At 36.2% G+C, this 17,895-nt stretch overlaps 1 protein-coding gene across 6 annotated transcripts in view; it reads right to left on the bottom strand.

Annotated features, from left to right (window-relative positions):
- Positions 1-815: 815 nt before the first annotated feature.
- ADGRL2 (adhesion G protein-coupled receptor L2) overlaps positions 816-17,895 on the bottom strand; it is a 156,662-nt gene continuing 139,582 nt past the window's right edge. Inside the window, exons 17-25 of one of the 6 annotated variants that reach the window (XM_066556088.1) lie at positions 15,375-15,466; positions 14,476-14,520; positions 14,164-14,190; positions 13,328-13,496; positions 9,542-9,670; positions 9,030-9,126; positions 6,224-6,352; positions 3,579-3,631; positions 2,789-2,890 (exon numbers count right to left, since the gene is read on the bottom strand). In XM_066556088.1, the coding sequence (XP_066412185.1) occupies positions 3,594-3,631; positions 6,224-6,352; positions 9,030-9,126; positions 9,542-9,670; positions 13,328-13,496; positions 14,164-14,190; positions 14,476-14,520; positions 15,375-15,466 (726 nt within the window). In that variant the 3' untranslated portion in view covers positions 2,789-2,890; positions 3,579-3,593. Of the gene's footprint in view, positions 2,891-3,578; positions 3,632-6,223; positions 6,353-9,029; positions 9,127-9,541; positions 9,671-13,327; positions 13,497-14,163; positions 14,191-14,475; positions 14,521-15,374; positions 15,467-17,895 lie in introns of all 6 variants that reach the window. The other 5 variants (XM_066556084.1, XM_066556083.1, XM_066556086.1 and 2 more) reach the window with 5 other exon arrangements.

The following is a 17,895-nucleotide window of genomic DNA, read 5'->3' as shown; positions in this document are numbered from 1 at the left end:
TATTTTCCAAAAGGACTTTATATATTTCAATGCATTAGAAGGTAATGATACAGCTTTCGAGTGAAGTTTTGCTCTTATCATCCAGAAAGTCACAGTGGCCACACGTGAAACTCTGGCCTCTGTGATGATGGGGCATTAATTTGAGAGTTATTTGAAAGAACACAGTTTAGGAAATGGTGACAAATGCAGTCCTTGATGCTGTCTTTGAAAGGCCCTGGATGAGAGGAACAAAAGAGGCTTGGGAATCAACACAACAAAGATTTCAGACTTCCAATTTAGCTACTGATTTGTGGATAACATCTTGGGCATCAGCTGCCTTCTGCAGCTCTCTAGCTTGATAAAAATAGGGACAGTCGTGCTTATTTATCTAACACAAACCAGTGCCATGATGGATGAATTATTTAGATAGCACTCAGAGTGCTGGCCAAATGCTGCTTATTTGTGTTTTCCCCACTGCAACAATGTATCTTCATCACTAATAATTAACTGCTAATTACTGTTGCCAAGAACATGAGAGTGGTGGTTACTACCTTATTTTTAATTTCAGTGCAGATGCCTACTTAAAAGTTATGCAAATATATGAATTTACAGTACATTTTCCTTATGACCCTGCTATATCTGGGTTTGATCCTATTCAATTGTGATAAAGGAATAGTAAAGATGACCTGTCTTTTGTAGAGCTATAGACAGTTTCTGTTGAATTCTCAACACTTAAATCATGAAATGTAAAGATGCCATTCTACGTAGGGCACATCTGGGTCGAAGGACTGCTGATGCCAATTATGCTTCGTACATAATAATGCACATTTTACCTATTTGGAAAAAAATTCACATTTATTTACTGTCAAACAGGTGTTAAACTTTACACTGGGTATTAGTGATGGGCTCATTATTAACAGGTTTACACAAAGGGATGAAAAAAGCAGAATTTTGTTGAAACAATTTACATTTCATTCAATTTTTTATCATAAAATAAATTAATTACTAAATATAGGCAGAAGGAATATGGAAGAGTTATAGTTATGTTTTATTTATTTTTTTTAAAGGACAGGCACCTTTTATTCACGAGAAAGCTTGTGAGAAGTGTCCAGTGTCCCCTTTACCCCTTACCACCCAACCCTGATTAAAGGATGAACAGGGAATTGAGTTACAATCTTTGTTAGCTACACCAAATTTGTGCAAGGCTTGGCATAATTGGCTTCTAAAACAACTTTCTCCCCAATTATGTTTTTTTTGGCAATAAAAATTCAAAACTTAAGAGTAAAAACTAACTTGTCAAAGCAGAACACTGTTTACAGTGAAAAAATAAGTGAAAACAGGTAGAACTTGCATTTTAAACAAACTATCGTACTATGAACAGTGTAAGAAAAACAGCTTATAACATATGTGCAACCAAGAGCTTTTCACAATATTTTCTTCAAACTCTTTAAAATTATCTTTTAATGACAATTATATTTCAGTTGGACACAAATGTATTTATTTTACCCTAGCAATAGAACAAAATATAATTTCTTTAGCCATTTTTTCATGAGAACGGTTCATTGTACAGTTGAGGAAATATATGAAATAAGGCCTGTGGCTTGATTGCTAGTGGTTAGACATGTATTCAATCTTTGCCCTAATGGAAAAGATTTGCAGTGAACTGCAAATTGATGCAGAATATCTCTCCTGCTTTTGCAAGTCTTGTCAGGAACAGTAAGGTACAGTAAATTTGTCCCACAGGATTTTAAAGCCTACGCCTTGTATATAATACAATGTAGGCCTAGGAAAAAAAAATGGTGCAGCCATATTTACAAATTTAGTTCACAAACTGCTGCAGTAAAATGGCTGGAAAGTGTTTATTTCTCTTTTTTTTTTTCACAATTTTGTTAAATTCAGCAGCAGAAGATATCGTAAATACCTTGTTGGTATTTCTTTTCTTTGTAACAAATAATTCATTTTAGTATACTCTGTGTATATACAAAGTTTTTGCTTTATAAAAATTCACAGAACTGCGAGGTCCAGTCATCCCTGTTACTGGAGAACCACAGGGTCAACAGAATTGTCTCTTCGAGCAGATATGAGGGAGCCTGCATGGGGCCAATTAAGTCTTTTTAATACTTGAACGAGACCTTTAATATTTCTTTGCTACACTATTAAAGGCTTGTCACTAGTTGCATTTGTCCTTCTCTAACATCTCCTTCTGGAATACATCCTTCTTTGTTAATGGGAATGATATAGCCGTCGCTATTACCCCTGCTGATTTGATAGTACATCTGGAGCTGATGGCCAGCTCCTAGGTTTGGCATGCTCTTGTAGTAAATGTCCTCGTTTTCACTCCTCCTGGAAGGAGAGAGGTCTTCTTCAACGTCGGGGCTGCTCTCTGGGTAGGGAGAGTCTCTGAGGTTGGGCATGCTCGTGTAAAGAGAGTCTCTGTTGGGGGACTGGAGGTGGTCGTCAGCCTCGGCTGTCAGCTGTGAGACGTAGCTGTCAGTTCCCTCGGTCTTCACTTTCTTCTGGGGCTGGTACAGAAGGGAGTGAGTCCGCTGGGGGATGAGCGGGGCCTCCAGCTCTTTGTGGTGGAGCTCCAGCCCGGGGGCGTCACTGTGCATCAAAGATGAGGCGTCTGCCACGATGGCGTCATCTTCGCTACTGCTCCCGCCGATCACAGCCTTGGCTGGCAGCGCCCGCTCCAGGTTGTGGTTCTTGCTGCTGCCCCGCAGGTTGTTGTGCACTAACTCTGAAATGATCATTTTCTCAAAAGCTGCATCATTCAGGCTTAGTCCACAGTCTACAACTTGCACGCTGTCGTTATAGTCTCCATTGCGCAATGAGTAGCTGTTGTTGAAATTACCATTTAGCGGTAGAGTATCCATGGCACTTGTATCCCTGGCATTGTTCAGTGAATGTCCTGAAATGGAAAAGGACAGCTCTGGTTATTGCCTGACATGTTTTTATCACCTATTTTTTTTTTTTTTTCTTTTTAACAAAGTTCTTTAATGTAGTTCAGGACAAAGTTGTACTTGGAAGTAAAACTTGAGAAAAGTTAGTTTATTGAACATTCCCAAATGTAAACAGTTGCACACCTTATAGGAAAGATGCATTCTAAAAATAGAAATGTGTGTTTCCTGTGGGGAATAGTGGCATTTGAATTTCGTAATTTAGTGTCAATTATGTGACTTTTCCACAAGGAACTGTTCACTCCATGCCCTTGCATATGTAATGCAAAGCAATTCATTTGGAAACATCTATGTTTTGAAGTACATCACCATGATTTAGAAAAAGAAAATTAACAGAATTTGTCCTAAACAACACTAAATTAAAAAGGAATTAGATCACAGACATAACTGAAGGTAAATGTACAACATAAACCCACATAACTGGCAAGCAACTACTTTAACAACATTTCTAACATTATTTCCTGTTTTTTGGTTTTGTTTTTTTTTTTTTTTTTGGAGATGAAGTAAAGAAAAGAATGAAAAAAATGGATAAATACAAAGAATTTATGTTAAACAAGGACAGCCATCTTTCACACTACAGGGACCAGGGCCCACAAGCACCATCCAACAACACGATAGACAGCAGGTGGAATGACTCACTTTGGACAACTCACATCATGTCTGTCTGCTCAGGCTATCTGGCCTAAGAGTAGCTGATATATAAAAGAAAGTAAAATGATTTATTGTAACATGATGAAGAATTACTGAGCTTCTCAGCAACTTAGTCAGAGCAAGGGTTCAGCAAATTAGATTACTAAGCAATAACAGCTTTTCTTTTCCCACTTAATGTAATTTTTTGCACTAATATTCTGTCTGCCAACAAAGGCCCCAGGCTCCTAAAGGTCAAAGTTTGCCTGCAGTCTGCATCAGTCACAGTGACAGCACTGAATGAACCAGAATAGTTAATTAAGAGCTAGGCCCACAGTTACCATGGGCATGGAAGTCAAATGCAGAAATGTTAGGAATTTCTGTAAGTATGGGTCACAGAAATTAAACCAAAGAATAAATATTAGTTGTGGAATGGGAAGAGGAAATCAGCCATGGCTGATATCTCATAGCTGTTGAGGGAATGACAGATTGGGTAAGTCTGCTGAAAACATGAAAAGGAGCTTAAGAGGGGGGAAAATGAAGTCTTATGATGATTAAAGTCTTTATGCTTTGGGTTTTGGCTTTTTTTTCCGATAACTTGATAAAGAAAAGGTTTTCCTATAGACACAAAGACATGTAAACTATGACAGCACAGTGCTTCCCAAGCAAAGCAAAAGAAAAAAAAAAGAAAAAAAAACCTTGCAAGAAAGTAAACAGTCTGAACCATGGAAATCAGATGGTTAGAGCATTCCTAGAAAAGCACTTTATCTACAGATATGTCTGGAAGTAAAGAAAGAATGAAGTGACTTTACTGAAATGAGACTGACCACTGTGAGGCTGCTGCATAATATGCAAGGCTTGGAGGAGTTTAAGGGAAAAGTTTTTTGGAAAAGATTTTACATTTTCTCATTTTGTGGATTTATTTTTTCATAATTAAAGCTGCAGCTTATCTTAGAAAATTCAATATTCCCTGGAAATGTTGTTTTCAATTAAAAAGAGATTGCATTTTCTCATGAAAAGATTTTTGTCTTCAACTTTGAAAAATAGAGTAATCATTTCCAAATAAATTCTGAGCAATTTGCAAGTCATTTTGCATTTGTGTTATTGCTAACTCTTCTCCATGTGTACTGATTTTAACAGTGATGAAGGTTGTTTGAAAGGCCTCTTTAAGCTTTGATTAAACAACTATGTAGTTTTGCAATTTCATGTATGTTCCAAGATTTTTCTTGCAATGGATTTAGCTGTGCAGAACATATGGCATTTATAAAAGTAGACAACACATGGACCACATGCTGGATTCATTTCCCTCACGAAAGTGATTTAATTCTGCAATTTTCATTTTCTTTTCCTCTGCTAAAGAGATATCAAAATACAGCTGATAATCCAAAATGAGTTTTCTACGATATACTGCAGAGTTAAGCATGCTAGAATATATTCAAATTGGTTTGATGAGGCAAATTTTGTTGCCCATGATCAGGTAATTAATTTGAAATCTTTCATAGCCTGTAGCAAGATTACTGTAGGAATGTAAAAATATAAGTAAATTATTAAGCATTTCGGCATGACACTGCTTTGGTTTTAAACAGCAAATTATTTCAGCATTGAATAACTTGTGTTACCAATAGGGCTTGCTACAGACCTCATGGTGTTTCCCAAAAAGCAGTTTGCAAGTACTTTTTGAATGTGGAAACATTTTATTTGCAAATTGTGAACCACTTGCCCGCTGAGTCTACTTCATGACCGCTAGTTATGTTTTAATTGTGCCCATTAAAAATCATGCTGAAAAAATTTACATTTGATAGGCAAAGTTAAGTTTTACTCCCATACTTGTCTCTCTGTAGGTTGCTAGAGGAAAGCATAAGGAAAGTAAGAAAACAAGAGAATGAAAATAGAAACTACAGTTCAGTTAAAAAGGAGACTTGAAATAAAAACTGGAAACAAGGTTTTATGAGCTCTTTTTCAAAGATTTATCATTCTATTTACACTAAAGTGATCTTAGGACTCATCAAACAGTATCTGCAAGATATTTACTGATGAACTGCAACATTGTTAAAAAAAGCAAGTAGATAATGTAACAACAAAATGTTAGGTAAATGATGACACTCTTTATTCCTACAGAACTAAACTTTTCTAACTGCTACTCTCAAGAGTTTGCTACAGGAAAGTGATCTCCCATAAAGCTGCACTATACTATAGTTTAGATCTGTTTGACGATGGATACAATTTTCCACACCGGGGTATCCAAAGGTGTCAAGATGCCTTGCACTGCTTTAGTATCTCATCCATTCCATACGCAGGGTTTTCTCAGCAAGCTTTAGAGTCAACCTTATATTGCATAGACATGATACCTCTAAGTGATATTTATCTTGAAGATGGGCTCTCGGACCATGTGGTGTCAGTCCTTTAATAGTATATTAAGATTTATGCCACCTGTGTTAAAAACATGGATAATTATTGGTAAATACTGTTAGGGCAAAGGCATTACTATAATATAGTGCAGTTTTACAAGCTGACATTGGCAACACTGCATTTCTCGAATTTATTTCAGAAACTCAGACTGTACGGCTGGGGTATTGCAACTCGAGTTTCTACCGAGGGAAAAGAGGGAATTTGGAGTGAGCCAAGAAAAGCAGTTTATTCAGGAAGTATAAGCACACCTGGTGAGTTAAACACAGGAGCTGAAGGGGCATTACATACAACTGTTTCTGCGAGCAATGTGTTATAGGGGTTGTTAGTGCCGTGTGGTCGAAGAAGAGGGTTTGTTAGTAGGTAATTGCCAGTCATTCCTAAAGCAAAAGAAACAGAAAAAAAATGTCAGTTGCTTAATTTTAGCCTGACAGTTTCAATAAAGAATAATTTTTATTCATCATGAATCATGTAGGATTTCTGAAATGTAATTCAGCTGAAAATTTCTGGATGTATTTGAGCTATGCATTGGAAATGGGAGCAGGAAAATACAGTTAGATTCCAGTAATTCACAGGTGCTGTCCAAATCCCCAAAGTAAACGTCTAGTGAAAGTGATATTTACTAATGTATACAAAATCACTGTTACACAAGAGCAGCAATTAAATGTTTAGGGATCAAGGTACTTCATAAAGCTAGTAGGACTTTAAAAATGATCATAGGGAGCACTTCTGTCCAGAACTGACTGAACTGAATTTCTCAAACTGAAAGGCATTGAAAAACCTCTTATGACAGGATCAGAGCTGTTACTCACTTTATTAAATACACACAGATAGTGGAAGGGAATTGCTGTTTTCAAACAGACAGTGGATGACAAATTGCAAGAAGCATATCTTAGTATATGCAAAAGTATGCATGCTGAGGGGAAAGCAAAATATTTGCTCTAAGAAATCAGAGCATTCACATTTTCTCCTGGGACAGTCATGCTGCAAACGTATCTGCCAGGTTTTAAAAAAGAATTCCTTGAATGACAAATTTCTTTAAACTATCAGTTTACAAATAATGTAAGACAAATAAAAATACTACATGAACAGACCCTTTTAATCTCTTGTAAATTCAAATTTACATGTTAACGCAACACCATTTAAACACTCAGAAAAATCAGATAAAAAACCAGCATATTTTGAGAAATTATTAAAAAGTCAATTGATCTCTGATTTCTAGCTACTACAAGAAAAATGCTGTGATTTAAAAATTAATTTAAACATCTCAATAAGATTAAATTCAAGTTTCTTTTTTATTACTTTGCAAAGCAGTTCATCAGGATCAGTGTATTACAGACCCAAAGACAATTAGAGAAACAGCTCTATTTTCATAGTATAAATATTTTTATTTGTCAAGTAATTATATATATTCCAAATATTAATGCTTTTGTACTCCCAGAACTACTTAGCAGCTGAAATGTGCAGAAATTTTTAACACTCAGAGAATTACGGTCTGAGAACGCTAATCTTATTTGAAAGTTTGTATTAGTGATCAACTAAAAAAATTATCATAGTTTTTTCCCATTGTAAAGTACTTCTTACCAGAAATAATAACTGAAATGTATTTTGCTTGGTTTTTTAAAATTTTGCATGCTATATTTAATCTTAGACTAATTATGTGTAATTTATAGTTATGATTTTTTTAAATCCAAATTTCTTAGTCACAAGAAAAAAAAAAGCTTAATTAAAAGCTTGATTTTTATTTTAAAGGAAAAATGACACTTGCCATTAATTATTAAACTACCATAATACGTATGTATCACTGAGATAGTGACAAAATTATAACTGAACAGAGTTGATAACAATTTTTCTAATCATGGCAGAACATCTCCATTGACTTGAGTCTGGAACTTGAAACAGGGAGAAGCTGCTAGACCTCTGTTCAACACTGGATTAACTAATAGTGCAGCACAGTTAGGGCAAACCTCAGTAAGAGACAGCAAACTAGAGTAATTACCAAATTTTATGTGCTTGTAGTTTTGGAATTTTAGTATGACACTTAAGGAGACATGAAAAATATACATTTTCTACCTACGAGAAGTTACTTAATTTTGATTTTTGCCAGAAGAACATGCAGGGGCAAGAGGGGTGGGAGGAGCAGTGAGACACACAGGTCTTACCCACTACGTACCAAACATCAAAAGTAGAATCATGCTTTCTGATACCTTTTGCTTTGCAAATACCACAATTTTACTTCCAAAATAAATGTAAATACAGGTTCCTGCTATCAAATCCTGAATTTGGATTTTCTGTTTGAAACTTTCTGAGTGGAGCAGGAACTGGTTGCAGTGTGACCAGGGCTACGTGCTCTTCACTTAAGGATTGGGTGGAAGAACAGGTTCAAACCTGGCTTGCACAGAGCAGTCCTCCCTCCACTGCTGGCTCAAACTGACTCCAAAACACAGCAGGGAGGGGAGAAAGGGAGGGACAATCTGTCTTGGTAAACACCCTTGTCTTCTGTCTGGACATGAGAATGAGGTTACAGATTTCAAAGTCTATCTGAGATGAGAAGTTTTGAGTTTTGACTTCTCTGTGCCTGAAAATCTGGATTCTATCCCATGTTACAGATATGATGCTCTTTGAAATAGAAAAGATAAATGATTTACAGACATCTTTTGCATAGAAATGATATCAATTAGATTTCACTGGGAAAATTTCTGCACCTAAAAATCAGTCAAATATGCATTAAAATGTTACTGCACTCATATTTCTATTTCAGATATAACCTATAAAGGTTAGGAAAGATTTAAAATTATGATCTTGCTTTTAAGCTAAATTATTGATGAAACTAATTTAAATACATTCTCATGAATTGAAGAATTCAACTTCTATAGCAGGGGCCAGTTAAGGGAACATGGTTTTCAAAAGTGCTGGTGGATAACTTTAAAAATCTCCTTTTAGAGAACACTTGTTCCAGATTTTTTTTTAACATTATTTTCAATTCTTCTGTGTTAAATGATATAAAATCTGTAATAATTTATGGATTCTAAAACTGAAATGTTCCCAGTGACTGACCTTGATTAAGTGTTGAAGTGCTGTTGATGTCACCTGAGATAAAAGACGATTCCGATTGTTTTCTTACAGTGTCATTCCACATCCTCCTTATCCGACTCTGTTAGCACGAAGCAGTGAGACAAAACAAAGTAGATTACAAAAAGATTTTTTCCTGCTCATGTGCTATTGTGTAGAATATTTGTGTTTATTTTAGCCTAAAGTAAACCATTTTTCTAGTACATCATGAAAATTCCTTATTTTTTTATTAAAACTCTAATTTATTAAACTTTATTTCAATGAACCATGATGGCATAAAACTTCCTATAAATCAGTCCCTAATTACAAGAAAAAAGAACATATTCGTAATAGACCAAAATAACTGTTTAAAAAGAAATAATTCTACAATGCAGAAGTACATATTTACCATCTAAATGACAATAATGAGAAGACAATTAGTCTTTCTGATTGGAAGACATCTCAGTAGGCTTTTCATAAATAAGGTAATTAAAAGTTGCTGTCAAAATCTTTGTTACCTGAGTGCCAGAGGAATAGCGAGCACTGGTTCTGGTGGTTGATGCCTTCACTGAGCTGTGGGGACTCTCAGTTGGAAGTCCTCCACAACAGTAGGAATGTCTGAAGCATTTCCCATATTCCTTACGTACCTATGAGGGAAAAAAAAAAAAATTGCTTAGCACAAGAAATAGTTTTAAATAGCTGCTGGCAAAAACACATGAACCTGGCATTGAAACTACTCACTTCTCAAGCAAATAGATAATTCTTGTCTGTTGAATTGCTGGCTGTTAGCAAACCCACATATTTCTCTCTACTCAGTGGCAGTATTAGCAGCTACCCAGGAGTTTTGAACCAATTATTTCCATGGTATACACACACTTAGAGATGTCCCTGAATAATCACTACTGACTTAGTTAGAAAATTGTTTTTATTCAATTTTCATATTGTAGATTAATATAGTTAAGTTTAGCTGAATTGAATGCTGGCTGAAAATAGTGGTTTTTATAAAAGCTTTTGGTGCAGAAAGCACAGCAAGCCTGTCTTCCCATCCTAGCAGGCCAGAAGGGCTTGAGCACTGCTCAGTACTACTCCTTATGCAATGATTTCCAATAAAGAGTGCAAAATTTCCAATGCCTGTAAAGGACTTTTCTTACTCTGTGTAACTCATCCAGCTGCTGCTTCAGATGGCCACAGCTGCCCTGGCCTTGTACAGAGCTCACAAACACCACTGCCCCACTCCAGGCACAGCCCCAGCCCCTGCTATGCTGGTGGAGCTGCTTGCCAGTGTTCCAGAGTCACTTTTGGAACCATAAAGGCTGGGAATGAAGCACCTTTCACTTTTGGGACTCAAACATAAAATTCTAATTCCTATCTTTGTTGAATCTAGAAATTTGAATATACCCATGTTTATGACTTTTTTTTTTTTTCTGACAGAGCAGCAAAACTAATTAATGACTTCAGTATTTGGGCTACATTTATTCACTTTCTGTTTCCAGTGACCTACTGGAAACTTTTGTTATGGGTGATAACAATTGCCATAAAAGTAATCAGGATCACTTTACAGAGCAGGTAATTTTCTTATATTCCATGACTGCTTCACTGACTGTTAGTTTTGGATAACAGAAGAGTGTGTGCATATCTTGGCAGCAAGACTGCACCAGTGAAAGGACAGAGTGGATAGAATTTGTATAGATGTGTAAGTCTAAACTCATAAATCTTGCCCCAGATTACATGGGAATTTAAGTGTCTCTTCTACATCAATGAGACTCATGAGTTTCTGTGAAAAGAGGGATTTCAGCTAATCTGGAAATTCTGCCTGACCTATGAATATATAAGACAGAAAGTTATGTATATGCAAAAAGGAGAGAGGAAAAAATGCAAAAAATTAATAGTGTGGATTTACATATGTAATGTGCTGTTTTCTACAGGAGTTTTACTCACAGAATACATACTGTGCTGTTTTTCTATAAATCACAAGGATGAAGAAAAGTTGAATAATTTTTACTTTAACTTCAAGGCACAATAATTCAGCTTTTTATAAAAGTATATGGTACCTATTTAAAGTCAACTCCTATCTATATCAGCACAAAACACATGTAAAAATATGAAAACAGAAATGAAACAACTTCAAATTATAATTTTTAACCCTGGAAAACATAGGTCTATATACATCATCACTAGATGGTATAACACCTAAGAAAAAACACTCCTGAACACCAATGGATATTAAATGCTCTAAGCCACTACACAGTAGAGACAATAGCAATCAAAACTGTATTTTTACCCAAATACCACCCTCCAGGGCTGGTTTTGCCTAATGCCTGTATTGCAGTGAATGTACATTATCTGTCAGGACTGTGCATTCCACTGTCATTATTTCTAAATTATAGCTTGTTGGAAACTGATGGAAGCAACAGCACTATCATCTCGTCAGAACTGGAAACATAATAGTTTTCACTTCCACAATTCTATTTCTCTGTTCAATTTAGTGACCAAGTAGTAATAACAGAATAAAAAGACTACATTAGCTATGCAGACAGAGCACAGGACAATATCCAGTCAAAGGCAGTGACACTTAAAAATCTTAAATGGCAGCTTTAACACTTTTTCAGGTATAAATCTTATTGCTCTAGGTTATGTTTTTTCACACTTGACTGGTATTTTAATATTGCTTTTTGCTGACTCCACTTTATATGAAAACAATGCACAGCTGTAAAAAGAAATAAAAAAAGGAATCTGTTTCTGATTTTCAAGTCCAATACAAATAGTAAAAAGGGAAACATTTTATGAAACCCTAACCTAGAAAATATTTGCATTTTGGGAATGTTTGCATTTTCTTCCCTTTCTTCTTCTCTTAGGCTCAATCTGCTAAGTGTGCTTTTGTTCTCTCCAAACGAGTGGAGTGTCATGTTCATCCAGGTAAAATTCTGTCTACCAGATCTTTTCCTAAAACACCTCTGAATGCCATTGTCTAAACCAAATTTAGAGATGCTGGTAATGTTAGAGTTGGTACAGTTGAGAACATGAGCATAGGATTTTTGTATTTAAACAACACTTTATCCAGTGGTCTCAAACCATCTTGTAAATATCAGTTAATTATGTCTCTGGTGAGCTAATTATAATGGGAGTTAATAATTGCTGGGTCTCCAGCCTAAAACTGGTAAAAATATTTATAATCTAAATACTGCAAATTGGATATTTCCAAATGTAGGACATACTGCATTTCATGTTAAGTTTGTTTGGGTGGGATTTTTTGATGTTCACCCTTCCTCTCAACTCTCATTACTTTCATTTGTCCTGCCTTCTAACAAAGGCTCTCAACATTTTTTATGCACTCTTCATTAAAACACCTCTAAAACATCCTTGGAAGCAATCTCCACCCTCTGGGGAAGAGAAGGGAACCCAAAAAAGGGTCCCACAGAGCTGTGCCCTTCATTTTCCTTCTCTCCTGCTTGCTCCTCTCTCCCCTTCAAGCCTTCTCTCTGTCTCCCTCTGTTTCTCTTTGTCTATCTCTCCTTCCAGCTCCTTCTGGGCCCTTCTGCTTTCATCCAGAGAAAGGGAGCAGAACTAATTTAGCTCATCCCACTTGTGAGGGAGGCTCCAGTGAAGAGCACAAAACTATTGGGATTTCTGGGGGAAGCAAACACTTGGGAAAAAAGCATTAATGCTGGCATCTTTTCCATCTTCAGAAAACTATTCCTGTTAGCAGGTGTCTAACATTAATGACTACTTTGTTCTAAAGTGTGTCAAAGTTCATAATAAAATTAATTTTTACATCACACCTAATTTTGTAATGAATGAGCACACATAGTACTATCCCTGCCTATCACCCATAGCTTTATGTGGCAGCTTAATGGGATCTCAGGAAAGGTGCTCTGCCTTGTTCTGAGAAAAGGAGAGCATTTCCAGGCTGGTATGGGCTGATATCATAACTGATCCTCTGTTTGCAGCACTGCAGTGAAGGCAGGACTTGTTTCATGTGAACATAAAAGATTTTTGGCGGTAAGTCCAGGCTAATATGCCACTACCAGTGTTCAACTTTTACATTTTCTTCACAAAACCTTCAAACTTTTCAAGAACAGGTTGGAAATGCTGCATCCATGTTAAACCTGGCTGGGTCACAGAGCAGTTGCATGACTTCCACTAGCACATACAGCAAGAACTGCACTGGAATTCTGGTCCCCTCCTCAAACTACTTCAAAATACTCCAGTTCTTCAAATTGTTAATTTTATCTCTATTTCTTATGAATTATGTCTGGCATTTCTAAGGAGTTAGGGAACATTCATCTGTGGTTTTGGTAACTTACTTTCTTTTGAAGGGCACAATGAAAGATGAAAATAAACATTCCTTGGAAAGCGTTAAATACTGTGAAGAGATATGTCATCACAACGGTCCCCTCATTTATAAACAGCAGACCAAATGACCATGTTAGGCCAAGGAGACACAGGAGAGCAAATGCACCCAGGACCCAGGATCTGTAAAAGAAAATTAATTTTAGTAACATTACTTACGAGAATGTACTTTGCCAAATCCAATATTAACATTTCAGTTCCTGCAGTTGACTTTTACTAGTTTCACATTCAAATGTAAAAATTCCTTGAGTTTAACCTTTTATCTATTAAAGAAAGAACGATTCCATTCAGTACTCTTAGACTCCAATGAAAACAGCAAGAATAGATATAACCTTTGTCTTTCTCAAGAACAGCATAGAATGTCAAAACTATTTTGAAATGCAGAAGTATAGCACAAGTCTCAGCTACTCCATTGCTTTATCTGCTTTTAGAGAAGAGATTGATAAATCTGGCTTAGCCACTAATCACACCATAGATTTTAAACAGTGGTGCTGCCATATAATACCAAATAATGCAACACAAATGCACAAAGGTTAAACAGCAGATTAAAAGCCTAGAGCCCAAATCATTAATGCTTCGATAAACTCAGCTAAACTGAAGCTAGAGGATGTAACTTCCGCATGAAGAAACCCTGTTGAAATGTGACAAAAATATGGATATTACTTTACAGAACAATCTAAAAAAGATTCCATCATGAATAGGTTAAGGAAAAGGAATTGTAGCAAACAGCACAGAATGAAAGGGAAAGGGAATTTAGTCAGTGAATTCCACATCTAACTAATGATCTTACTTGATAAATGGCTTATTATCTTCATAGCTAGAAAGCATTATAAGCAGAAAAGAGAAACAAAATTATTAGACAGAATTGAAACAGAAATTAATAAGAGCATTTTTAATTGTCTATAAAAATTAGTCAAAATTAGGAAATTCAAAATGCAGAGGCAAGCAATTTAAAAGTATAAAGGCATGTAATAGTTTAAGTCTTTAGCAAATCAGGTATCTCAAAAATAGTTAATTAAAATTAAGGGAAATCCACAATATGACCGAGTTTGTAAAGTTAAAAATCATGCTAGAAGTTTGTTAATGTAGGGTTCTATCTTACCCAGGTAAGTCCGTATTATAGTAGCCATCACAAACACGGTAATTACTGGTGTGGATGAGAAGACAGAAAGAGGAAAAGGAAGAAAAGAGAGAGATGCTAGAGATTAGCTCTCTCTCTCATCATGCAACATGCAATGAAGCTGATACTGACCTATCTAGAACATCTAGTTCACAATGTTATCCTTACTGAAAGTCTCCCTTTGCCATTTCCAACGTTCAAAGCAGATCTGTCAGACCCTTTCACATCCAACCCTCAGTGTTAGAAAGTGGCACCATCCCTTCAGTGTTGGTAACAAAAACCTTGAATACAACGTAAGGCTAAACAGAATACAGTAAAAAGCTATCTAAAAAAGTGCAAGCTGCCAAAGCCTTATTAGTTATCAAAACCTTATATTACTCTGCAAAAGGGACACTACAGTAGAACACCATGATAAAGTAAACATTTGTTAAATTAGCATGAAAACAACAGATAATCTTAAAGTTAACAATAATAATAGAGTCAATTCTCTGGGGAGAACAGGATTACAAGTAGAAACTGCTCGGAATCCCTAAATCAAAAAGTCATTTAACAAAACAAACTTAATATAATCATATCAGCCATGCAAACAGGAACATCATTTTTGAACTGCATTTTAAATGCAAATGAAATTACTACAGTGCTGTGGCATTTCCGTGAAACAGTTTCTTGGCACTAGTTCCAGGCTGAAATTATCTAATTTTGACCGGCGTTTGTGACATTACAGCAACAATGTGACGAAAGCAGGATTGGCTGTTTGCTTCTAATTGACATCTGCAGTTGCTGGGAGACAATGGCATGTGCTCCTAATGGAGAGTAGCTTTCAATCAGTTCAGCAATCAGAAAATAATCATAGTTCTCATACTTGAACACAAAGCACTTACTTAATGTTTTCCAACCTGCTAGAGTCTGGTTTCAAAGTGTTTGAGTGCTTCACCATTTTGCACAATGTGATCACCAGGAAGATAAGATTCAGCTGTCAAAACAGATAAGAATGAAATTAAACTACTTCAAGTAATAGGTTGAATAATGATGATGTTACAGGCTAAACAAAAACCCTGTAGTTTATTTCCAAGTAAGTAGTGAAAATTGGTAACTATATCAGATGGTCTGCAAACTATGATTGCAAATAAGAATGAGAGGATAAACATATTAGAAGTCCTTGTTTCACCTAATTTCCAAAATTCCCCACATTGTCATGAACCACCGTATTTAACTAATGTCCAGCACTTGCCATTGTCAGTTTAGCTCTGTCCTCCAGCATGTTTTGCTCATCAACTGCTCACCTTTACCTGTCACCCCTGGCCCTGTGTTATGGAATGTTCCCCATAACACTCTCTGAGGACAATGGTCACTGCTTCACTGGGCTATACTAGTTGTCTTTTTATCACCCCATCCTGATTTTGAAATGTTTTTCACCTTTGCTGGTTTCTCCTTTATATTTTTTTATTTTATTCCTTTTTGTTCTCACAATCCTACTGGGGTCTTGAAAAGACCTTAAATGTAACTGGAAAAAAAGAAAAAGAGAGGAAAAGAAGAAAAAGAAACACAAAGATGTAGCAAATGCATCAAACTTAACAGTGCCATAGACATATGCTGGTGGTGCACCCTCCTGCTGCCCTCTTTCCCTTTGTAGTCTGGATTCTGTCGAAGCGAGACTGTGTGTGCACTTGAAGGACTGTAGCATCTTATTCTTGTTGTGTCATTCATACAGGTAACACCAGGGAAGATACTGAAGGAAATTTTTTATCATTCTCTTATTGTGAAGCAGAATCACAGATATCAAAGTTACTGGGTGCCTTTCTCCTATCGATTTCAAAGCCTGTGAAAAGCACAGGCGAGCCAAATACAAGGATGCCTGCAGAACACGGGCTAAAAAATGGTATCCAACTAATTTCAGTAATTAGTTTGTGCTGTCCTATATCAGACAGAAAAGTTGGACAAAATTGTATCTTTGAAACCAGTAAGGGCCATGTCCTTTCAGCAAGAAGACACACATACTTGTCTACTACTACAATGGTGCACACAAAGTGGCTGGACCAAAAGCTAAAAGAAGATGGAAGAATATGCTTGGACACCCTTATAGCACATACATTAGACAGAGAACCCCATCCTTATAATCTTCCATACATATATATATATCTGCAACTGGTTACTGAGGGAGTATGATTATACCCAGTCTCTCAATTTGGGAAGCCTTTGATTTAAGATAGCTTCAAAATCTTCATTCTTTTTGTAACACTGGGGATACCAGTTCATGCTAGATGTATTCCTGCAGCTGTGCCTTAATGGTCAGAAATGTCACTGAAATCCTAACAAAGAGCTGGTCTTAATCTTGAAAAGATGAGTATTTTGAAGGCTCTGATCAGAGTCCGTTAATAAGAACACTTATTACAGAAACAATTCCTACTGCTACGGGCAATCATGTTATTGCTCCTGCTGCTGTCTCAAAATCAGGATGGACAGCACAAACTATAATGCAGTTCTCAACACCAGAAAAGTGTGTGGCAACTTTTGTTCTTATCATGCAAAGTACAACATTTTTACAATTATATGTTGAGATTAATAGAAAAAGGTGTTTGTGATACAAATAACAAAAATAAGCTTTCTGTTTCTGTTTGTGTTTCAAGAACTGGCTGAAAATACTTAACCTTTAGGCTGATGTATATACATGGTGTAGGTTATGCATATTTCCATTGCTGCAAAATGTAATAGAAGTGCCAATAAGTCATAATCTTGGTGATTATCTTCTATGATTCTTATAGGAAATTACTAACCACATGAGAAAAAACATTTAGTTACATCATTGTGATCTCTTCCTCTCATCTAGGTTTTCTCTGTACGGTGTAACTTCATTGGATGAGAAAAGAAGCTGCTTCTTTCCCTGGCCTTTGCACCAGACAGGACAAGGGCTCTGCAACAGACCTGACCCTCAGATCCATGTCTTAGTACAAGATTTCATTTTTCTCTATTTGAAAAAGTTTCTTGCACAGTTTGGTAGCTGACATAACATGTACTTCTTCAGCCTGCCTGAAAAATGCAACCTCAATTTGCTTTTTGTAAAAACAAACAGATTAAGAGCTAAGACACATGCCCTGTGTCAATCCTAACACGTACATCAACTTTGTCTGCAACCTATGCATCTGGGAGTGCACAATCCAGTTCAGAATAATATTTACAGCACAGCTGGAAGCTAATCCTTGCCTAGGGAGCTACCCTAGAATATCCTGTATTGTACTGACATCATGATTCTTGGATCAAAAACTCATAGATGTGGCTTAGCCCATAAATGACTGCCTTATGAAACAAGAGAGTTTTACACTCTGATTCTTTGTACAACTGAAGTGCTGGTTTGCCACACGACAAATAAAAACTTGTATTCACACACTGAGGTTCCTTTGGTGA

This window comes from Molothrus aeneus, chromosome 9, assembly GCF_037042795.1.
Source record: "Molothrus aeneus isolate 106 chromosome 9, BPBGC_Maene_1.0, whole genome shotgun sequence".
In the NCBI taxonomy this organism is placed as follows: Eukaryota; Metazoa; Chordata; class Aves; order Passeriformes; family Icteridae; genus Molothrus; species Molothrus aeneus.
Note: the sequence above shows the minus strand (reverse complement) of the source record. Positions and strands in the feature narration are given on the sequence as shown.